Source organism: Mastigoproctus giganteus, chromosome 10 (genome assembly GCF_048544385.1).
Source record: "Mastigoproctus giganteus isolate SK-2022 chromosome 10, ASM4854438v1, whole genome shotgun sequence".
NCBI classification, from domain to species: Eukaryota; Metazoa; Arthropoda; class Arachnida; order Uropygi; family Thelyphonidae; genus Mastigoproctus; species Mastigoproctus giganteus.
Genome location: NC_143584.1, coordinates 53,705,564 through 53,730,550, shown reverse-complemented (window position 1 = coordinate 53,730,550; position 24,987 = coordinate 53,705,564). Strand labels below are relative to the sequence as shown.

Genomic DNA, 24,987 nt, shown 5'->3' with positions numbered 1-24,987 from the left:
TAATTTGATAATTATATGAATCTGTGTTCATTTTCCATCTTCAGGGTGTTTTGATGTCTACTATGGTGGAGGTAGAGTTTCCACTGTTAAGGCTTGACTTATGCTCACATCAAATATGAAACCAATTTCCTAAAAAGATGTTATTAAATAGATACAGGGTGATTCACTACCAGTGCGACAAACTTGCAGGAGATGTAGGGGACACAAAGACAAATCGGAATCACATAGCATTGCAGGGTCCGAAATGCCTTCGTCATGCGGTAGAGGACGTTGAATGGGAGGTCGCATGAACAGCGATCCCGCTGGAAGTCAGCATTTGCGAACCAGTTCCCAAGGCAGTAGGATGGACGCGTATTCAATCGTTGAACTGGCCAACATGCACCTTGCATATGGAGCTGCGGACTGTAATGGGTGCGCTGCTCTGCACTTGAACCAGGAACGTTTCCCGCACAGGCATGCTCCTCATCATACGATTTTCGCATGTGTGCACAGAAGGTTACGTGAGACTGGTTGTTTCACGAGAGGTACCATGAATCGAGAGCGAACGACAAGGATGCCAGACAATGAGGAGAATGTCCTACATCTTGCAGAAGGCAATCCAAGTACGGTATTTCCCAATCCACTGTATGGAGGATACTGTCAACAAACCAAATGAGTTCATACCATCTGCAACGCGTCCAATCAATGGAGCCTGCGGGTTATCCACTCCGGAGGACTTTTGCTACTTGGTTTCTTGAACAGAAACGGCTCACAAATGCTGACTTCCAGCGGGATCGCTGTTCACGCGACCTCCCGCTCAATGTCCTCTACTGCACGACGAAGGCATTTCGGACCCTGCAATGCTATGTGATTCTGATTCGTCTTTGTGGCCCCTACACTTACTGCAAGTTTGTCGCACTAATAGTGAATTACCCTGTATAACAGCTTAAATTGTATTATTTTATAGAGATAATACAGCACTTCGGGGATGGGGATTGTGTTTCAGATTTTAACATTCAATCTTATGCACAAAAATTTGTGACAGTGGGCATTCGATTTACAAACTCATACCTTTATTGCATGAACATTAATAACTTCATGAAGTTTACTGAATTTCTTGTTTCTGAAGAAACAAAAAATGTAGTAAATGGGGTGATATTATTATGCAAATTTACTTATTTGAAAATTCGATCTGATGAATTTGACAGTATCATCCCAGGATACTGTGTCATTTTGAGGTTAGAAAACTTTTTTCCCTTTATTTTTCTTTTTATTAAACTGGAATAGGTTTATAAGTACTGAGACACTTCAGATTTATAATAAGTAATTTTTAAGTATTCCAGTGATTAGTTGTAGTGAATTGGGGTAATATTAAAATGCAGTTCATGCAAGTCTAGTGACTTCCTGCTTCTCCAAATATTCAAGTTATTTATAGTTAAATGTGTACAATAGGAGAAATGGTTCCTCAGTTTGTTTTCAACCCAAAAATTGCTAAAAGGCCTTATATGCACTTGAATGGAAAAAAAAAAAAAAAAGAAGCTGGAACAGTCTAAAATACTCTGATGTGCACACATTTATCAAAGTACATTGGCTGTTTACTGAATTCCCAAGAATGCAATTTGATGGATAATGATCTCTTGGTTATGCTCAAAGGAATTAATTTGTATTCAGTGTTCAAGTGTGGATGTGTGATATTCTCTTGCAAATGACCGTAACATATGCAAATTAAACAAATATCTTTTTGGTGAATAGTACTGCCCATTTGAACAAGAAATAGCTGAGTTATTGTTAGTGTTCAGTTGGTATGTGTTCATCTATGTTCAAATGTATACATGCCTTTAAGGACATGCATTTATATAAAAAGAGTTAAAGAAAGTGTGAGAATGCTATTACCATAATCTAACTTCCACTGCCATGAATTCGCTACATAAATAATGATAGAAATAGGGCATGAGAAATAGGGCTAGGATTTTATGAGCAGTTATGTGGTCACAGATATCAGGAGTGATGGTCAACTGGTAGCCCATGGCCTGATGTATCCTGCAATCTATTCTGTCAGGCTTGCAGTAATGCTCTTTTTTGTTTGCAATAAAAAAACTGACATTTTTTTTTTGTTTTACATACATTATGAAGTTTAATTTTAGATATATCAAGGTTAAAATTTTTTACTCTCTCAGAATTATCATCAAATTCTAAATAGATTAAACTTGCATTATGTTCAAATATTTATTTTTCTGAATTATAATGATCAAAGAGGCAAGCAGTCCTTGAAATCCATAAGTTGCTCATCCCTGATCTAAAGTAACAGTCATCATGATTCATATTGCGTGTTGGAGAAAAGTAACTGGTTTACAGAAGGTAAACATTCAAAAACAAAATTTTGTTCCTTTACACTCTACAAGATTTGCCCTATCTAGGACATTTCAGTGATGATGAACAATTCGAGATAATAATTTGTGAAGATGGCAAGCAAACTTCATCATCTCCATTTTGTTTATTTATCAGAACATACACACAGTATGGGTACTGTTTATGGCATTATACTTTTATGCATTGGCATTTCTATTACTATTCCCTGTTTGTGGCTTCTCTTGCCTGTGCTCTCAATTTGCAGTTTTTATTTTTTTTGTTGTGTATTTTTATTGAGGAGTTTCATATCGAGGCTTGAAGGCTCTGATTTATTCTTACAGGTAAATGCATATTCATTACCATCTTATGTTCTTTATTTACACATAATTTTTCCATTTCCCTAACATAGAATCAATGTATAGACTATCATCAGTTTATTTTTGTTATTATTATTATTTTCTTCTTCCAGTCACATAACTCCCTGAGGAGCTGTTGCGGCCACCATTATTATTATATATTATTACATATTATTATACATTACAGTTTGTAATGTATAATAATGTTCACTGAAATGATACAATTCACATAAAGAATATTTACAGCCTTTAAAAATGCTGTAGACTGAGCCTAATGTACTTACCTAACAGGTTCCTCCAACCTGATCTGTGGTATATCGATGGGTACGGCTTAAAAGAAAAATAAATCCAATAAGTATTGAATAAATTAGAAATTTTCTTAATTTTTCTTAAATTTCTAGTAAGTTTGAAAGGAGAAAGCATCATACAGTTTCATTCTTATCTTAAATTATAATATAATGAAACATCTCTAAAGCACTGGGGTCAGAAAAAGTGCCTGCTTTTTTTGACCCAGTTCTCCTTTGAAGAAGTCACTTTAGCTAGTTTCGGTAATTCAGAAAAATGAAATTCACTGCAACTTGTTGCTTTCTTACATGGTTTTTTACTGCTTATCATTATGATAGTATGAACCAGAGTTATAATGCTCAATACATTCTACGTTGCTATCAATATTTGTAAAAGAATAAGAGAAGTTTACCTCAATATGATACGTAGAATACTTCCATATGATACTCTCCAGAAATTAAAATGAAAACAATTAAAAAATCGAAAATCTTACATTATAGTGAAAAATAATTAAAAATTAATTGAACACCATTAAAAATCAATTTAACGCAATTAAATATTAAGTAAAAATTAATTTAACAAAAAAATTGCAAAACGATTTTCCTTCCTGAAGTTGACAATGCTTTTCGACCATGTGTCATGATCACAGGAATGAAAATTACTGAAGAGGGGTGAGTATGAAACTTATATAGGGATTATTTGTCTTCGCACATGTGCGTAAAAGACCACGAATCGGAGACTAGATATGGCTGGGGAACATTAACAGAATTCTCATGTAATTTAATTTGGACAGTTTCTGCAATTAATATCTCGTATAATTACGTTGGACATTAAGTATTTTGGCCTCGTTAAATAAAAAAGTACGTTTATGTTTTTTGTTAACGGCATGAAAGGCTAATTCTGAAGCTGCTGAATGAGAAGCACGAGCCGAGGCTGCATGTTGATTAACACGAAAATTCAAAGGAAAACACATAGAACCTTGATAAGATGAGTCACAATCACTGGAGGAAGAAATTTTGTATACCAGGTCATTTATTTGTGTTGTGAATGAGGAAAGAACTGAGTGATTGTTCAGTATAGTGTGTAATTTCTGTATTCACCTGGTCACAATTTTAAATTCGGTATCTTTAAAGAATCAGTTAAGCTGTTTGGCCACTGTTCAACATATGGGACAGAAATAAAGTATTTTTTGCTATTACTATTGTTGGTTGGAGTAGTTTTTTGTATCCTATCCTTAGCTTGTACCCTACTTTGTTTTTTTGTAGCAAGGGAGTAATTCTTAAACAGGAGTTTACCCCCTTGCTACAATAAACCGAATTAGGGTACAAGCTAAGGATAGGATACAAAAAAACTACTCCAACCAACAACATTAATAGCAAAAAATATTTATTTCTGTCCCATATGTTGAACAGTGGCACATACAGATTAACAGATTCTTTAAAGATACCAAATTGAAAATTGTGGCCAGGTCAATATGAAAATTACACACTATACTGAACAATTGCTCAGTCCTTTCCTTGTTCGCAACACAAATAAATAACTTGGTATACAACATTTCTTGCAGTGATTGCGACTCATTTTATCAAGGTTCTACGCATTTTTCTTTGAATTTTCGTGTTAATCAACATGCAGCCTCAGCTCATTCTTCTCGTTCAGCAGCATCAGAATTAGCCTTTCATGCCATTAACGAAAAACACACTTTTTTTATTTAACGAGGCCAAAATACTCAGGAAAAGATTTTGGGATTTCCAAAATAATATATGCATTACTCATGTATCTGTACAATTTTCATGTGTGGGCTCCTGGTGGTATGCATGTATTGAAGGTCCATTTATCTATGTGCATAAATTGTCTTTATGTAAATGAAGTATTAATTTATGTATGACCTGGCTATAAATATTCAGGTAAATGCTGCCATATCTTATCTGAGTTTCTAAGTAATGGCAAATATAGTTTATAACTGAAGGCAGACAGAAAACAGCCTAGAAAATTAAAAGAAAAAAAAAAACTTGTGCCTATTACCTTTATTTCCAAAAGCCAAAATTAAATAAATTCTCTGGATTTCGGATCCAAGTTTGATTAAATTGAATCAGATGATATAAAAACACAAGCAGGGGATATTACAACAAGAAAAAGTGTAACAATGAGTTTTTTGTGATTTTTTTTTAATTCTTATAATAATTTCACTTTAATGCTGTCAATCAAACTGCACATTTAAAGATGTTTAAACCAAACATTTTAGAATGTGATGACATTGCGTAGCACGAGTTTTAAAGCCTAATACTCTTTCGAATTTTAAATAGCCTAACTTTCTTTTAACAGAAAATAGGTACTTTGTAGTACCTATTTGTTGGTTACCTAAAATTGAAATGGTTAAATGATCCTAGTTTATAAAACTAGGATCACCTATCCCTTTTTAAATAATCATGACAAAACAAACTTAGCTCTAAAAGGGATTTCTTTTTGATAATCAACAAAAGCATTAGATAAAACACTATCACAGTTCTAACTTTATGTATATGTAGTTAGAACTGTGATCTTTTTGTGATATGTCCTTGGCAATAAGAGTAAATTCTTAAAAAAAAAATAAAATAAAACAAAATAATGAAAATAAAAAAGAAAGAAAGGTTGGGTTAAATACCTATGAGATCTGTGCTTTTTACAATAGCTGTTACTCCTGAGCAATCATGCATCACGGAATTTAATTCACAGTATAATTTTAGCATTAGCATTAGCAGAGACATAAGATGCAAGAAAACAAACTTATACAAATAGCATCAGCCAAAAAAAAAACCTCTTCCCATTTCACCCATTCATTCACTCCAAAAGTTTGTCTACTTCAGCCTTGAATTTATTTAAGCTGTCAACTTCCACAATGACAGATGGAAGCTTGTTCCAGCAATCAACTACCTGCTGGCTAAAGACAAATTTCCACACATCTATTCTACAACTGTCTTTCCTCAATTTGAATTTATGCTACTTCAGGTGCAGAATCTGGGCAAGAGGAAGAATCCCATCAACATTGAGCCTGCTCAAACCATTCAAGGCCTTATAGACCCCAATCCACCTTGCAGGTGCCTAGTCTCCAGATGCTGCAATTTACAGAATTTAGGTCTATCTTAGTAACAGCAACCCTTTGTTTCACTCACTAATCTCGATGCCCTTCTCTGTACTCGTTCCAGCAGCTCTACATCCTTCCTAAAATGAGGCACTCCCGACCTCTATGTAGTACTCAAGGTGTGGCCTAACCATTCCTTCTACAACAGGATAATCACCTCCTTATTCCTGCTAGCAAAATTCCTATATATCTCTGACAAGACCCTCACAAGCTACTGTTGCAGCCTGTCTACACTGCTTAGAAAACTTCATATCTGACTGCAAAATTATCCCCAGGTCTTTTTCATTCTCAATACCCTGGGTTATTGCTCCCCATATACAGTACTTTGCATTTGTCAATGTTAAACTTCAGTTTCCATCTCTCAGCCCTGCTCAACTTTTCTATATCCTGCTGCAGGAGTGTACCATTATTTCTGTCATTAACAACCCTACCAATCTTTGTATTGTCTGCAAACTTGGACATGAAACCTGATATACCTTCAACAATATCATTGATAAATATGAAAACAACAATGGGCCCAACACGGACCCCTGGTGAACTTCACTGATAACATTAGTCCATTGATTATTACACTCTGTCATCTCCCACTCAACCAACCTTTTATCCATTGTAGCAACTTGCCCTTAATGCTATACTGCTCAAACTTGTAGAGTAGTCTTCCATGTGCAATAGTATCAAAAGCTTTCCTAAAATCCAAGTACAGCCAATCCCCGGCTTACGTAATACTTGACTTACAGAAATTCGACTGTACATAAGTTTATGCAGGCCGGCCGGTGCAAACTTAAAAAATTGTGGAAATGTATTTTGCATCATGTAGGAATAAATGGAGGTATCGTGAAAATATCGTAATGTGAACCCAATAACACATTGCTTTTTTTTTTTTTGGTAATTCGTTCCAAGACCTCAGAAGTTGAAATTTTTGCTAGATAACTAAGCTATTTATCTCTCTAAAAGGTCATTTTTATAATGGAAATTGCACTACACTTTCATCTTTATCATATGTTCCATTATAAGAATCAATTTTGAATGCCTTTGTGATATTTTTCTTAAGCACATTTCTGGAGGTCACTACCATAAAACAATAAAAACAATTTGCACTTTTCAGTTTATTGGGCTTTTCTGTTAGCACAATCTATTATAAACGGGTAGTAAATTCAATCTTATTGCATTTGCAAAAATACTGATAACTAGAATTCTGTGGGTTTTTACGTTAGGGTATTAAGGTGAAATGAGTTCCTCTCCACTGAAATCTTCAATCATATAAAAAACATAAATAAATTTTCAGAATCTTCTCTTCATTCCTATTTACTTATTACAAAGATGAAGGGAAAGGGGCCAATGGAAAGTGCAACTGCTGCAGTGCTAGGAAACGAAACAAAATTGATTTGAAATGATGATGATTAATTAAGAAATATGAAACTGGACAAAGTTTGTCATCTATTACATGGAATTAGGTCTCGCTGCTTCAAGTGAATACTATTTTAAGGGACAGTGTGCGTATAAAAGAACCAATGCATTTAAGATCAACGGTGATCACAAAACAGCATTCAGATGCTATATCGAAGATGCAAAAGCTATTAATAATATGGATAGAAAATCAGATTCAGAAGCAAGTGCCCCTGAGTCCAATGGCCATTCAAGCAAAAGCAAGAAGTATTTATCAATATATTAAGGATAAGTACAGAAGTATAGCAAACCCCAAGCCAAGTTCATGGCAAGCAACGGGTTGTTTAATAGGTTCAAAAATTGTGCTGGTTTCCAAAACATTAAAGTATGCGGTGAAGTCGCCAGTGCTGATTTTGCAACTTCAGAGAAATTTTATGATGTGTTTAAAAAACCCTTTCTAAATTTTCACAGCCCCCAACCTCTGCAGCAGTGTACTTATCAGCTGGAGACGTTGATTCTGACAACGATGCTCGAAAGGTAAAACTTGTTGACAATTACACCTGTCTCCTCTATCTTTTTGTAATTTTATAATTTTGAAATTTTGTACACTTTTGCAATTTTTCCTGCTCATGAGATAAAAAAATTGAATAAATTATTCATTTACATGTTCGTTGAACATTTCTTTTTTGCTTCAATCAAATTTGCGAGTGCCGCATAAACATTTAGGAAAATTCCAACTTATGTAGAGTTCCATGGAATGCAACTGTTTGGGGATAGATTTGTCCAAAGAAGCTTACATAATTCTGGCTAAGGGTTTGCTTACTTACTTTGATATAACTGGATACATTCCATCCACTCCAAGTGCCTTTCTTATGTTCAATTTCAACAATTTCTCGTTCAATTTGCTCTCAGTTATTACAAAATCATTTAGCTCCCTGCTAGAGTTTGGTAAGCTTCTGGCCTCCACTTCCCCACACAGTTCATGTGTGAACGTAGATGCAAAATACTCATTCAGTTTGTCAGCAACCTCAGTAAGATCATCAACAATCAAACCATCGATATCAAGTGGACCAATCTAAATCGTCCCCTTCCTTCTAGTGGGTCAACTGTTGATGATCCTGCTCAGGTAGCTAACAAACTAAATGAATATTTTGCATCGACATTCACACATGAGGAGTTATTCAGCAAGGGGAATGCCAGAGGTGTATTCAACTCTAGCAGTAAGCTACAGAATCTTGAAATAACTGGGAGTAAAGTGGAGGAGGGTCCTTATTGAAGATAAACACAAGAAAGGCACCCGGGGTGGATGGGATCTATCCAGTTATATTAAAGGAGGTAAGCAGACCCTTAGCCATAATTATGAGAGCTTCCTTGGACTCAGGGGAGGTACCCATAGACTGGAAATGTGCAAATGTGACCCCAATTCACAAAGGAGGATCAAAGGCTGACACAAGTAATTATAGACCTGTGAGCTTAACTTCTGTTCCAGGAAAATTAATGGAGGCACTGGTCAAAGAAGCACTGCAGGATCATTTAGACAAGACTTCAGTTATAGCTCAGACACAGCATGGTTTTGTTAAGGGGAAGTCTTGCCTGACAAACTTGATTGGATACTATGATGCAGTCACAAAAGAACTGGATGCAGGGAATAACTTTGATATTATATACTTGGATCTTAGAAAGGCTTTTGATACTGTTGCACATGGAAGACTGCTACACAAATTGGAGCAGTGTGACATTGGAGGCAAATTGCTGCTATGGATAAAGGGGTGGTTGAGGGGGAGAAGACAGAGAGTGGTAATCAATGGACACTGCTCATCGTGGACTAATGTTATTAGTGGAGTCCCTCAGGGCTCAGTGTTGGGTCCTTATTGTTTTCTGTATTTATTAATGATATTGATGATGGCATATCAAGCTTAATGTCCAAGTTTGCAGACGATACGAAGGTTGGCAGGGTTGTCAAGGACACTACTGACACTATGCTACTGCAACAGGATCTGGAAAGGTTGAGCAGATGGGCTGAGAGGTGGCAAATGAAGTTTAACATTGACAAATGTAAAGTACTACACATGGGAAACAGCAACCCCAGAGCAACGTATCAACTCTGTGGTACTACACTGACAGTGGTAGAGAATGAAAGGGACTTGGGGGTGATTGTGCAGGCAGATATGAAGTTCTCTGAGCAGTGCAGACGGGCTGCAAGAGTAGCTCATGGAGTATTGTCAATGATATACAGGAATTTTTCCAGCAGGGATAAGGAGGTGATTATTCCATTGTATAAGGCAATGGTCAGGCCACACCCTAGAGTACTGTATACAGGTCTGGAGGCCTCATTTCAAGAAGGATGTAGAGCTGCTGGAACGAGTACAGAGAAGGGCAACAAGATTAGTGAATGGAACAAAGGGGTGCTCTTACGAAGAAAGGCTTAAGTTTTGCAAATTACAGTGTCTGGAGACTAGGCACCAGCGAGGTGATCTGATAGAGGTGTATAAAGCCTTGAATGGTTTAAGCATGCTCAATGCTGATGGGATTCTTCCTCTAGCTCAGAAAATTCACCTGAGAGGGCATAAATTCAAATTGAGGAAAGACAGATGTAGGATAGACGTGCGGAAATTTGTCTTTAGCCAGCGGGTGGTTGGTTGGTGGAACAGACTGCCATCCCTTGTGGTGGAGGTTGATAGCCTAAATAAGTTTAAGGCTCAGCTGGACAGGTATTTTGAAAGAACAGAGGGGTGAAGTGGAAGTGGGTTTTTTTTTTTTTTTTTTTGGCTGATGCTGCATAAGCTTGCTTTCTTGCATCAAATGCCTCTACTAATGCTAATGCTAATGTTTACATACGTAAAGAAGTCTTTGCTGTTTTTCTTTGCATTCTTTGCAAAGATTTCTCATAATCTGTCTTCGCTGTCTAAACTCTTTTATGACTTGACTACAGACTAGCTTATATTTACCATAGTCTTCTCTGTCTCCTGATAATTTATATGCATTCCATGCTATTTTCTTCTCTGCCAAGAGCCTCATTAGTTTATCTGACATCCATATAGGCCTAAACCTTGAACTGTATTTCTTAGTTGGTATGGAAAGCCTATTGGCTTTCCAAGATTACTTCCTTGAATGCTTCCCATTTAGAATTTGCCGTCGGTAACTTCTCGTTTGGTCCCATTGTATAGAATTTAAAAAAGCTCTGACACCACTGTAGTCACCTTTACTAAAGCAAAAACTCTTCGCTTACCCCTGATTGTAGTTACATCATTAGCATTAGTAGAGGCATACGATGCAAGAAAGCAAGCATATACAGCATAATCCAAAAAAAAAAAAAAAAAAAAAACCCCTCCCATTTCACCCCTCCATTCGTTCCAAAGGCCTGTCCAGGTCAGCCTTAAATTTATTTAGGCTATCAAGCCTTGTCGATCAATTCGGCCCTGGAGGGATTGTGCAAGGCTCAAGGGGTAGAATTTTTTTCAGCCTGGACTGTACTTGTTAACAGGAGAGATTGCTTCTACAGGGATGGGATACACTTAAATAGAAAGGGTGCAAGAATTTTTGATGATGCTGTCGAGGCAGTGTTAGGTGGGTCGGAAAACTGCTAGTTGGGGGGATACAAGGACTAATAGATTAACAGTAGTCACTGGCAGAGGTGGAAGTGATTCTTGCACTGCTTCTATTGAAATGAGCAGAAGCCTGAAAAACAAGATGCAGGATATATCAGAGACTGCTGGGAGTCATTGCGGTACAAGTAAACACATGGGTTGTGTTAGGGTAGCTAAGAATAGAAACAGGTGCATGTATACCTGCGTGTACACCAATGCTAGGAGTTTGGTAAATAAATTTGATGAATTTGAGGTATTGCTCAAAACATCAAGGCAGATATTGTTGGGATATCAGAGACGTGGTGTCACACAGATATAAGTAATGCGGAACTGGAATTTGGGGAATACAATGTGTATAGAAAGGATAGACAGGACAGGAGGGGTTTATGCTATTAGTTAAGAAACACAAAGTCCAAGAAGTGAAGCCAGTCGACATCGATGGACAGGGCAGTGTCGAGTCAGTTTGGTGTGACATAAGCATAGTGAAATCAAAATTGAGAGTAGGAGTGTGCTATAGGCCTAATGACTCTGATGAGTATAATAAGATATTGTACAGGGAAATAGAGTGGGCCAGTAAATCAGAGAGTCTTATAATGGGGGATTTTAATTTCCCAGATATTGACTGGAATTTGTGGGTTGGTCACTCGCACACTAGCAAGGTATTTGTGGATTTATTGGATGATTGTTTTCTACATCAGCATGTTCGTGAGGCAACAAGAGGGAGCAATACTCTTGATCTGATTATCAGTAGTGATTCTTCATGCATTAAGAATCTGCAGATAAATGAACCACTAGGTGGCAGTGATCACAGTGTGTCGAAGTGGGATTTACTCAAGGAGGTAACTACCATCAGAGGTAAAGGGAAGGGTTTTTGTATTCGTAAAGGCGACTATGATGGTCTGAGACAGTATTTAAATTCTATACAGTGGGACCAACTGCAAACTCAAAATGGGAAGCATTCAAGGAACTAATCTTGGAGGCTACCAGGCTTTACATACCAACTAAGAAATATTGTTCAAGGTTTAGGCCTAAATGGTTGTCAGATGAACTAATGAGACATGTGGCAGAGAAGAAAAATGCATGGGATACATACAAATTAATGGGTGACCTGGAAGCCTATGATATATATAAGTTGGTCTGTAACCAAGTCACAAAGGAGATTAGGCAGGCAAAGGCAGACTACGAAAAATCATTGGCAAAGGATGCAAAGAAAAACAGAAAAGAGTTCTTTACATATTTAGACTCAAGAAGGAAAGGGGTGAATCAGATTGGTCCACTGGATATTGATGGTTCAACAGTTGAGGATCCTGCTCAGGTGGCTAACAATCTAAACGAGTATTTTGCATCTACATTCACGCATGAGGAGTTATTCAGGAAGGAGAATGATGTAGGTAAAGTAAACATTGGCAGTTAACTGGATGATTTTGTAATAACTGAGAGGAAAGTGGAGGAGAGATTGTTGAGGATAAACATAAAAAAGGCACCTGGGGTGGATGGGATCTATCCAGTTATATTAAAGGAGGCAGCAAAGGAAGTAAGCAAACCTCTAGCCATAATTATGAGAGCTTCTTTGGACTCAGGGGAGGTACCCATAGACTGGAGATGTGCAAATGTAACCCCAATTCACAAAGGAGGATCAAAGGCTGACACAAGTAATTATAGACCTGTTAGTTTAACTTCTGTTCCAGGTAAATTAATGGAGGCACTGGTTAAGGAAGCACTGCAGGATCATCTAGACAAGAATTCAGTTATAGCTCAGACGCAGCATGGTTTTGTTAAGGGCAGGTCTTGCCTGACCAATTTGATTGGATACTATGATGTAGTCACAAAAGAACTGGATGCAGGGAATAACTTTGATATTATATATTTGGATCTTAGAAAGGCTTTTGATACTGTTGCACATGGAAGACTGCTGCACAAATTGGAGCAGTGTGGCATTGGAGGCAAATTGCTGCTATGGATAAGGGGATGGTTGAGCGGCAGAAGACAGAGAGTGGTAATCAATGGACACTGCTCAACGTGGACTAATGTTATTAGTGGAGTTCCTCAGGGTTCAGTGTTGGGTGCGTTGTTGTTTTCGGTGTTTATGAATGATATTGATGATGGGATATCAAGTTTAATGTCCAAGTTTGCAGATGATACAAAGGTTAGCAGGGTTGTTAAGGACACTACTGATGCTATGCTGCTGCAACAGGATCTGGAAAGGTTGAACAGATGGGCTGAGAGGTGGCAAATGAAGTTTAACATTGACAAATGTAAAGTACTACATATGGGAAACAGTAACCCCAGAGCAACGTATCAACTCTGCGGTACTACACTGACAGTGGTGGAGAATGAAAAGGACCTGGGGGTAATTGTGCAGGCAGATATGAAGTTCTCTGAGCAGTGCAGACGAGCTGCAAGAGTAGCTCATGGTGTCTTGTCAATGATATACAGGAATTTTTCTAGCAGGGATAAGGAGGTGATTATTCCCTTGTATAAGGCAATGGTTAGGCCACATCTTGAGTACTGTATACAGGTCTGGAGGCCTCATTTCAAGAAGGATGTAGAGCTGCTGGAACGTGTACAGAGAAGGGCAACAAGGTTAGTGAACGGAACGAAGGGTTGCTCTTGCGAAGAGGGGCTTGAGTTTTGCAAGTTGCAGAGTCTGGAGACTGGGCACCGGCGAGGTGATCTGATAGAAGTGTATGAGGCTTTGAATGGTTTGAGCATGCTCAATGCCAGTGGGATTCTTCATCTTGCTCAGAATAATCACCTCAGAGGGCATAAATTCAAATTGAGGAAGGACGGATGTCGGATAGATGTGCGGAAATTTGCCTTTGGCCAGCGGGTGGTTGGTTGGTGGAACTGACTTCCATCACTTGTTGTTGAAGTTGATAGCCTAAACAAATTTAAAGCTCAACTGGACAGGTATTTCGAATGAACGGAGGGGTGAAATGGGAGTGGTGTGTGTTTTTTTTTTTTTTTTTTTTTTTTGGCTGATGCTGAATAAGCTTGCTTTCTTGTATCATATGCCTCTACTAATGCTAATGCTAATGCTAACTTCCACAATAAAGGATGGAAATCTGTTTCACCAATCAACTACCCACTGGCTAAAGGCAAGCTTCTGCACATCCATTCTACAACTGTTTTTCCTCAATTTGAAACTATGCCCCCTCATGTACTTACTCTGAGCAAGACGAAGAATCCCATCAGCATTCAGCTTCCTCAACCCATTCAAGGTGCTGCAATTTGCAGAACTTAAGCCTTTCTTGGTAAGAGCACCCCTTTGTTCCCCTCACCAATCTTGCCCTTCTTTGTACTCATTCTAGCAACTCTACATCCTTCCTAAAATGAGCCTCCAGACCAGTACACAGTACTCTAGGTGGCCTGACCATTGCCTTGTACAACGGGATAATCACCTCCCTGTCCTTGCTAGCAAAATTCCTATATATTATTTACAAGACTCCATTACCTGCCCTGGCAGCCTGTCTGTACTGCTCAGAAACTTCATATTTGGCTGCACAATTACCTCCAGGTATTTTTCACTTTCCATTTCCCTGAGTGTCCCTTGGGTTATTGCTACCCATATGCAGTTCATTGCATTTGTCAATGTCAAACTTCAGTTGCCACTGCTCAGCCCATTTGCCCAACTTATCTAGATCCAGTTGTAGTAGCATACTGTTTTTACTGTCATTACCATCCCTGCCAACCTTTGTATCATCTGCAAACTTGGACTTTAACCCTGATATACCTTCATCAATATCATTGATGAATAAACAAAACAACAATGGGCCCAGCAGCAAACCCTGGGGAACTCCACTAATAACCCCGGGGGCAAATATCTGGTGAGTATGGGTTTGGCACACCCAGGGTCCTGAGCTGGATATTATCACTTTCTTGGTGATTCCCTTCTACATTTGACTCTCTCTCTCTCTCAGGGTAACTTGGGTACTTTTGTTTTTTTTCCTGGTGCAGCATAAGCCTCAGGCTTCCTTCCACCATATGGCTATTAATAATAATAATAATAACATTTGTCCATGAAGAGTCCATTGATTACCACCCTCTGTTGTCTCCCACTCAACCATCCCTTTATCGATTGTAGCAACTTACCCTTAATGCCATACCTCTCCAATTTGTACAGCAGTCTTCCATGTGCAACGGTATCAAAAGCTTTCCTGAAATCTAAGTATATGATATCAAAATTATTTTTGACATTCAGTTCCTTTGTGACCACATCATAATATCCAATCAAATTGATCAGACAGGACCTCCCTTTAACAAACCCATGCTGTGTTTTAACTATTACTGCAGTCTTGTGTAGATGATCCTGCAATGTTTCTTTAACCAGTTACTCCATTATTTTCACCTGAACACAAGTTAAACTAACAGGTCTATAGTTATTTGTGTCATCTTTTGAACCCCTTTTGTGAATTGGAAAGATTTGCACACCTCCCGTCCATGGGGACCTCCCCTGAGTCCAAGAAAGCTCTCATAATTATGGCTAAGGTTTGCTTACTTCCTGTGCTGCCTTCTTTTATATACCTGGATAGATCACGTCCACTCCAGGTGCCTTGCTTATGTTTAACTTAACAATTTCTCCTCCACTTTGCTCTCAGTTATTACAAAATCACTTAGCTCCCTGTTAGAGTTCGATAAACGTCTGGCATTCCCCTCATTGAATAACTCCTCATGTGTGAATGTAGATGCAAAATACTCATTCAGTTTATCAGCTATATGAGCATGATCATCAATAGTCAACCCATCTATGTTAAGTGGTCCAATCTGATTCATCCGCTTCCTTCTAGAGTTTACATAAGTAAAGAACTCTTCTTTTTTTCTTTGCATCCTTTACCAAAGATTTCTCATAATCTGCCTTCACCTGCCTAACCTCCTTTGTGACTAGATTACAGACAAGCTTATATCTGCCATAGGCTTCTGAGTCACCTGATAATTTATATGCATTCTATACATTTTTCTTCTCTGCCACGAGCCTTATTAATTCAACTGACATCCATTTAGGCCTGAACCTTGAACAGTATTTGGAATGAAAAGCCTAGTAGCTTAAAAGATTAAGTCTCTGAAGGCTTCCCATTTAGAATTCAATGTTGGTAACATCATCAGTTGATCCCACTGTACAGAATTTAAAAACTGTCTGAGACCCCTGCAGTCACCTTTATGAAAGCAAAAGCCCTTCTCTTTAGCCTTGATGGTAGTTACATCTTTAAGTAATTCCTATATCAGTACATTGTGATCACTGTCACCCAGTGGTTCCTTTATCTGCAAATTCTTAATTCATGAATAATCACTGCTGATAATCAGATCAAGAGTATTACTCTCTCTTGTTGCCTCTCGAACATGCTGCTGTAGAAAACAGTCATCCAATGAAATCAAAACGTCTTGCTAGTGTGCGAGTGACCAACCCACAAGATCCAGTCAATATCTGGAAAGTTAAAATCCTCCATTATAAGCCATTCTGATATTGGCCCAATCTATTTCCCTGTACAATTGCTCATTATACTCATCAGATTCATTAGGCCTATAACACACACTCATTTTTCCTTTCCTGGTGCTTATGTCACACCAAACAGTCCCAACATCAATTGGATGCACTTCCTTAGATTTTATGTATTTCTTAACTAACAGCATAACCCCTCCTCCCTTCCTGTCCTGTGTATCCTTTCTGTAAACATTGTACTCCCCAAATTCCAATTCTGCACTGCTTATATCTGTGTGACACCACGTCTCAGATATCCCAACAATATCTGCCTTTGATGCCTTGACTAGCACTTCAAGCCGATCAAATTTATTTACTATAATCCTAGTATTGGTTTACATGCAAGTATACATGAACCTGTTTCTACTCTTAGTCACCCTAACACAGCCCATGTATTTACTTGTTCCACTATGACTCCTGGAAATCTCCATTGCCTTGCTTTCCAAGCTGCTGCTCATTCCTATAGAAGTAGTGCAAGAATCACCTTTGACTCTGACTGCAGCCACTGTTAACCTTTTAGTCTGTGTATCCCCCAAAGCTAGCAGTTTTCCAACCCACCTAACACTGCCTCGATACCATCAGCAAATATTCCTGCACCCTTTCTATTTAAGTGTAACCCATCCCTGTAAAATCAGTCTCTCCTGTCAACAAGCACAGACCAGGCTGAAAAAAATTCTTCTCCTTGAGACTTGCACAATCTCTCCAGGGCCGAATTGATTGACATGGCTCTCATCGTATAATCTCTCCTATTGTGTCTTGGCAGAATTGAAGACACTTTCACATTCAACCCTAACTTGCGACTTTTTTTCAACATTGACCTGTACTTGTTGAATAAATCTGCAGATCTCTTACTCTTAATGTCATTAGTTCCAATGTGTACAACAATATCACCTTGTGTGTGTCCTTAAAAGACGATATCTGCTCTACATCATCATTTAATTTTGCCCCTGGCAGACATACCCTGGTCCTGTTCCACCTATCCTTCTTGCATAGTATATTCCCCGTCTCCCTGACAATAGAGTCACCAACAATAACTAGTTCCTTTGGGACCAACGCATTTTGCCTTGGAGATTGCCTCTGTGTCGTCTGATGCACAGGAGTCAGCTCTGCCATTGAGCTGGACAGCTGAGAGCTTGATGGGCCCCTCATATTAATTTATTTGAGAGAATTTACCCTACATCTCAAGCTCTTATAGATGCCCATCTGAATGCTGAGTTGGTGCCCAATTTCTTGACACTCTATGCATCTAGCACACACAAAGGCATCCTCATTGGCTAGATCATTTCCTGTTTTAGAAAGTTCAGCAAACATTTCACATTTCGCACATTTTTTGAGACTGACATCTTTGAGTAAATCTCACAGCAGTACACTGTGATCACTGCCACCTAGTGGTTCCTTTTTTTGCAGATTCTTAAAGCGTGAATAATCACTGCTGATAATACTAGCCAACAAAAAATATTTTTTTCATACCTCCGCAATGAAAATATGCAATTCTGGAGGATATAAATGTGCCGATTTCGAAAATCACCATACAAAGTTTCTATCACATCTACATCAAAAGATGCACCAACATTTGATGTTAAAATAAAGGGATATATAAATTTAATTAAAATTTGCAATACAAGTGTAAAAAAATATCATACTTTAATATTTATAGTATAAATAATATTATAGTATGTAATGATCAGTTAATACTTTGACCTTGGCACAGCCTACAAAAATCCTCGCCAAAATTCTAAGTGTGCTCTCTTCAAATTGTAAATTGTTGCATTGAAATTTGAAGCTAAGAAGCATAGGTAGAATTCTGATTATGTTTATAACAAGAAAACTGTGTCAGAATCGATTGCTAAAATTAAGAGAATTAGCTTATATCATACGTTACTGGCTAGATTATGCAAAATTTGCATATTTTGGTAAACCTAACACCCTCTATATTTAATAACTGACATGATGTGAAACTATCATTTTCAAAATCTACGCATAAAAATTGGTTAAAAATAACATTTAAGTTCTTGGAGGTAAAAATCGTATTTGCTACTAATCAGATCAAGAGTATTACTCCCTCTGGTTGCCTCTTGAACATGCTGTTGTAGAAAACAATCATCTAATAAATCCACAAAAGTCTTGCTAGTGGGTGAGTGAACAACCCACAAGTTCCAGTCTATATCTTGGAAGTTAAAATCCCCCATTATGAGACAATATGATTTTCTGGCCCACTCTATTTCTCTGTACAGTTGTTTGTTGTACTCATCAGAGTCATTAGGCCTATAACACGCCCTTATGCTCAACTTTTTTCCAGTGCTTATGTCACACACCAAACTGACTCAACACTACACTGTCCACCCACGTCAACTGGATGCACTTCCTTAGGTTTTACGTGTTTCTTAACTAACAGCATCACCCCTCCTCCCCCTTCTATCCTGTCTATCCTTTCTGTACACATTGTACTCCCCAAATTCAAATTATGAATTTCTTATATCTGTGTGACACCACATTTCTGATATCCCAACAATATTCACCTTTAATTTTTATTTATATCAGCAAAAATGCAGCATAAGAAAGTGAAAACTTCAGGCCAATGAGCTACATATGCTAATATTTTCATATTAGTATCACTGGAAAAATACTATAATGTCATTTGCTTTTGTGTATATAAAATTATTTGCTAAACATGTAATATTTACAGTTAATGACAATAAAGTATCAATAGATACTTTATTAATATTAACTATACTGGTTGAAGTTTCTGTTGAAATTAGTAACATTTTATTTAATATTATTTATAGCTTTCATCATTAAATTTTTTGGAGTTGCAGGATTAATTTTTATACAGGAATGTTTTATCTTGCTAGTTAAGCTGTTCTGAAATGGTGTCAATCAACAACATTCATAGCTTTTGATTTGTTGTTAATAGCTTTCCTTAAAAGGAAAGCTAACAATCAATATCATCTTTTAAGGCCACAAAAAGTGATATTGTTGTACTTGTTGGCACTAATGATATTAAGAGTAGTAGATCTGAGAACTTACTTAACAAGTAGAGGGCAAGTTGGGAAAAAGTCGTGATTTTGGACCGAATTTGATTGAAGTGTCTGCAGTTCTGCCCAGACATGACAGGAGGGTGGGAGTATATGGTGAGAGCCTTGTCATTCAATTCATCCCTGGAAAGAATTTGCAAGGCTCATGAGAAAAATTTTTGGTCTGTACTTATAAACAGGAGAGACTGTTTTATAGGAATGAGATACACTTGAATAGAAGAGGTGCAAGAATATTTGCTGAAGCTATTGAGGCACTGATAGGTGGGTCAGAAAACTGTTAGCATAGTGGAGATACACAGACTAAAAGCTTAACTAGAGCAAGAATTACTTTCCCCTCTGCTACAGGCAGAGAGGTGAAAGTGATTCTTGCACTGCTACTATTGATACATGCAGCTTTGACCTTTGACCACCTTGCCTGGAAAGCAATACTAGGACTTGGAGCCCTGTTGTTGGTCATCATGGAACAACCAAGAGTAAGAACATGTGCATGTATACTTGCATGTACACTAACTAGGAGCATTGTAAATAAATTTAATGAATTTGAAGTACTGATGTAATCATCAGTAGTCTATCATATTAACTTTTAACATATATAAACTTTTAACTACCTTAAGGCCACTATCATGGCAGGGTCTGGTGCCTTAATGGCACCAGACCCTGATGTCTGGTGGTCGAGTGGTTAAGGCTCCAGACCCTACCAGGATGGTGGCCTTAATGCAGCTAACAGTTGACTGTGCAAAAGTCTTAGGCAGGCATTGAAATCCTCTGTAGGAAAAGAATTGTGTAGTATAAAGCAATAAAATCGGCTGAAATAAACAAAACATTTATTGTGGATCAAAGTTAAATTACAACAAAACAAATCAAATATGAATGGTATTTTTAATATTTCGTATGTCCACCATTTGCTTGCAAAACTGCTGATATTCTGTTAGGGATACTGTCTTGAAGTTTTTGTAAATATTCATGTGGAATATTGTTCCATGCATCAAGCAGAACATTCCACAGTTCAACTGCTGATTTTGGTTGACGTTCCATCTTCTTTCTGTTGAGGTAATCCCAAAACCCCAGAGGCTCATATCTAACCCTAGGGGCTCATATCTGGTGAGTATGGGGTTGGCACACCCAGGGTCCTGAGCTGGATATCATCATTCTTCTCTTCCTTGGTGATTCCCTTTTATCTCTCTCTCTCTCTCTCTCTCTCTCGGGGTAGTTCAGAAATTTTTTTTTGGCTGGTGCAGCTTAAGCCTCAGGCTTCCTTGCACCATATGGCTAATAATAATAATAATAATAATAATAAAAAATAGGCTCTATAATATTTAAATCTGGGCTTTGAGGTGGCCACTCCATTAGTTGCAGATCATTTTGATCCTGTTTTCTCTTTAAGTAAGATTTTACTGTGTTAGCAGTGTGTTTAGGATCATTGTCATGCTGAAAGATGAAGTTTTGACCAATTAGCCTCATGCCAGAGGGCACAGCATGAGTGCTCTTCTTACAGTAGATGGGTGTACTTGGGTGCCTGATGCCTGAGCAAGTTCTGCAGCAAGAAGTGTACTTGACTTTCTTCTATCTCTAAGAGATGTTATCCTAAGATATTGTTCATCACTTCTGGCCAGTTTGTTTGGTCTCCCACTCCGAATTTTATCTTACACCTTGCCACCTACTTTATATTTCTTCAAAATATATTGCATGGCACATCTAGAAACTCCTGTTTGATGGGAAATTTCATTCTGAAAATTTCCTTGATGGTGTAGCCACTGTTACTTTACCCATGACTTGTGATTTTTTTTGTATGAAGTTCTTTTTAGGTTTTTTAGATATTCCTGTCAAAAAAGAGAAATGCACACATTATTATATTTTACGGCATGAATTATATTGATTATCAACTGTTTTCAATATTTTACTTACAACGGACTATCAACTGTTTTCATTTTTTTAGCAATAATAGACTATCAGATCACTTTCCGTTAAGCATTCAGTAACCACAGAGGCAACACCTACTTGTACATTTTATTGCCAGAATTGCTATTGGGCAACTTTTACTGCTTTCTCAAGATACTGTGCTTATTCACCTATTATTTTACGATAATTTAAACATAAACAAACAGAATTATCATTTTTTAATGACCTAACATTTCTCATATGTCATATCTTTAAAGTTTCAGAAGGTGCCTAAGACTTTTGCACAGTACTGTATATAAAGCCTTGAATGGCTTGAGCATGCTCAATGCTGATGGGATTCTTCCTCTTGCTCAGAATAATCACCTGAGAGGGCATAAATTCAAATTGAGGAAAGACAGATGTAGGATAGATGTAGGATAGATGTCTGTTCCACCAACCAACTACCTGCTTTAGCCAGCAGGTAGTTGGTTGGTGGAACAGACTTCCATCCCTTGTTGAGGAAGTTGATAGCCTAAATAAATTTAAGGCTCAGCTGGACAGGTATTTCGAACGAACGGATGGGTGAAGTGGAAGTTTTTTTTTTTTTTTTTTTGGCTGATGCTGCATAAGCTTGCTTTCTTGCATCATATGCCTCTACTAATGCTAAAAATGCTCTGCACAGTGTTATGAGAGCTGAGTAGAGGTAGTAACTGTCTGTAGACAAAGAGGGGAAACTATGTAGAAAAGACTTTGCATTAGCAAAGTCTTACACTATGTAAAAACCATACAAGAAATAAATGGTGTTATTTCTGGACTGCATCTTCAAAGTTAAAATCCCCTATATAGAGAAATAGAGTGGGAATGCAAATCGGAATTTCTCATAATAGGGGATTTTAACTTTGAAGATGTTGATTGGAATTTGTGGGTTAGTCACTTACACATTTTTTGTGTGAGTAAGACTTTTGTGGATTTCTTGGATGAGTGTTTTCTACAGCAGCATGATAGAGAGACAAAATGAGGGAGCAATATTCTTGATTAGATTATCAGCAGTGATTCTTTACACATTAAGAATCTGTAGGTAAAACACCTACTGGGTGGCAGCAATCACAGTGTACTGATGTGGGAATTACTTAAAGATGTAACTACCATCAGGGGTAAAGGGAAGGGTTTTTGCTTTCATAAACATGACTACATAGTCTCAGACAGTTTTTAAATTCTGTACGGTGGGATCAGCTGATGGTGTTACCAACAGCAAATTCTAAATGGGAAGTATTCAGGGAAGTAATCAAAGAAGCTACTACGCTTTTCATACCAACAAAGAAATACTGTTCAGGGCTTAGATTTAAATGGATGTTGGATGAACTATTGAGACAGATGGCAGAGAAGAAAAGTGCATGGGATGCATATAAATTATCAGCTGAGACAGAAGCCTATGGTAGATATAAATTATTCTGTAATCAAGTCAAAAGGGAGGTTAGGCAAGCTAAGGCAGATTATGAGAAGTCTCTAGCAAAGAAAAACAGCAAAGACTTCTATGCTTATATTAACAATAGAAGGAAGAAGTTGAATTACTCTTGATGACCCTGCTCAGATTGCTGACAAATTGGAAACTTCTCCAGCACTACGAGAGTGAAGGAGAGGTTTTTATTTTATGCATAGTTACAGGTGATGAAACCTGGATCCACCATTATGACTCCAAAATGAAGAGAAAGTCGATTGAGTAGCACCATCAAAATTCATGATGCAAGAAGTTCAAAAGACAGCCTTCCATCAGTAAAGTCACAGTGACAGAGTTTTGGGACAAAGATGGAATCTTGCTTGTAGACTTCTTGGAGCATGGCACCAAAATCAACTTAGATCAATATGTGGAAACATTGAAAGCCCACATCTGTAGAGTTTGACTGGATAAAAACTTTAATGAGGTTCTTCTCCTCCATGATAACACACAACCCAACACCAGTCTAAGCACGATGGAGGCCATTGCAAAACTGGGGTGCACTTTTCTTCCTTACCCCTCTCATAGCCCAGATCCTGCAACCTCCAAATATCACCCCTTCGGCCTGCTGAAGGATGCACTTTGTGGAACCCATTTTGTGGACGACGACCAGCTCAAACACAGTGTATGAGAAGCCCTCTGGTACAAGAGTAAGGACTTTTACAGGATTGGAATACAGCATCTGACTCAGAGATGGCAAAAGTGCATAGAAAATAACGGTGACTTTGTGGAAAAATAACAGTGTTTATTAATGATTGAGGATTAATTGATGTAATAGGCATAGCTTTGGAATTAAATTTTCTGAGGAAAAAAATAGGAAGCATTACTTTCATACTGCTCCTCGTATTTGGTTATAGGCTAATCTCAATACATCTGTTAGTTTCTGAGATATTCATACTGGCATGTCTAGTGCCACATACAAAGTTACTAAAATCTTTTGCTTTTGGAGAGGCCTTGCCCATTCTCCCATTGAATTACACACATGTAGCATCCCTACATATCTGCCTATCTTCTTTATATCACATGAGATGGAGTGCTCCGTTTCACAAAAAGGATAGGTTTATCTAATAAAGTCAAAACTCAGTGTATATATATGTGCATTTACTTTTACTAGAAAATTTGGTTTTCAGGTGGAGGGTGGTGCACACAATACCGCTACCCATATAACACCAATGAATGCCATACATCATTTGGATTGGTGTATTATCTAAAATACTTTAATTTAAAAATTATTGAATGAGAATAGAAGAATTTCAGTACTTACGATGAACATTAACAAAAACAGGCTCTTCCCTCATGCCATAATGATTTTCAGCACGAATTATGTATTCACCACGATCATCAGTTCTACAACGATTAATGGTGAAGTAATAATCATTCTCTTGGTAACGCTTCATATATTTGACACTTTGCCGCAACTCTGAACTATCACGAAACCTGAAAAAGAAAAACAGCAGTCAGTTTTAAACATTCACTTATACAGATCAAAAAAATCTATCATGCAGTGATTTTTATGAAAAAGGAACATCTGTTGTGTATGGAAAGGTACACTTAAAATTATTTTGAGTATCCTTCCATACAATGGGAGTTGCATTGTCTTGGTTACCATGGCCAAGGTGGAGCTTACAACCAAACATAATGCCAGATGTCACTTGGAGTCTATATAAGCTGTCATCCTTAGACACCAGAATAATGGACAGAGAGGTTTTGCAGAGTAATGAATCAATTGTAAATTGATTTATAATTAAGGACAACTGTGCAATTACACATTACCATGGAAGAACTTTCTGCATTATCCACAAAAATTTTGGGGATATCAACAATGTAAACATCTGCTGGGTTACATAGAAGTTGGATCCTGAGAAAACTTCATGCTAAATTGAAACATGCCAAAAAGGCAATCCAAACAATGTAACATTTGGATTCCTACCACCAAAAATTTTGGGTCACTACATTAGGTGACAAGAGTGTGTGTGTGTGTGTGTTAAATTTTTTTGGGATAAAGTAGGATTGATCTTGCAGAAAAATGCTGCAAAGGGTGTA

At 37.6% G+C, this 24,987-nt stretch overlaps 1 protein-coding gene across 2 annotated transcripts in view; it reads right to left on the bottom strand.

The window, feature by feature from the left end:
• LOC150079033 (twitchin-like) overlaps nucleotides 1-24,987 on the bottom strand; it is a 2,795,346-nt gene that overhangs the window by 147,588 nt on the left and 2,622,771 nt on the right. For both annotated transcript variants that reach the window (XM_090382361.1, XM_090382360.1), the window contains 2 exons: nucleotides 24,209-24,381; nucleotides 2,969-3,014 (listed from right to left, as the gene is read on the bottom strand). In XM_090382361.1, the coding sequence (XP_090238487.1) occupies nucleotides 2,969-3,014; nucleotides 24,209-24,381 (219 nt within the window). The remainder of the gene's footprint in view (nucleotides 1-2,968; nucleotides 3,015-24,208; nucleotides 24,382-24,987) is intronic.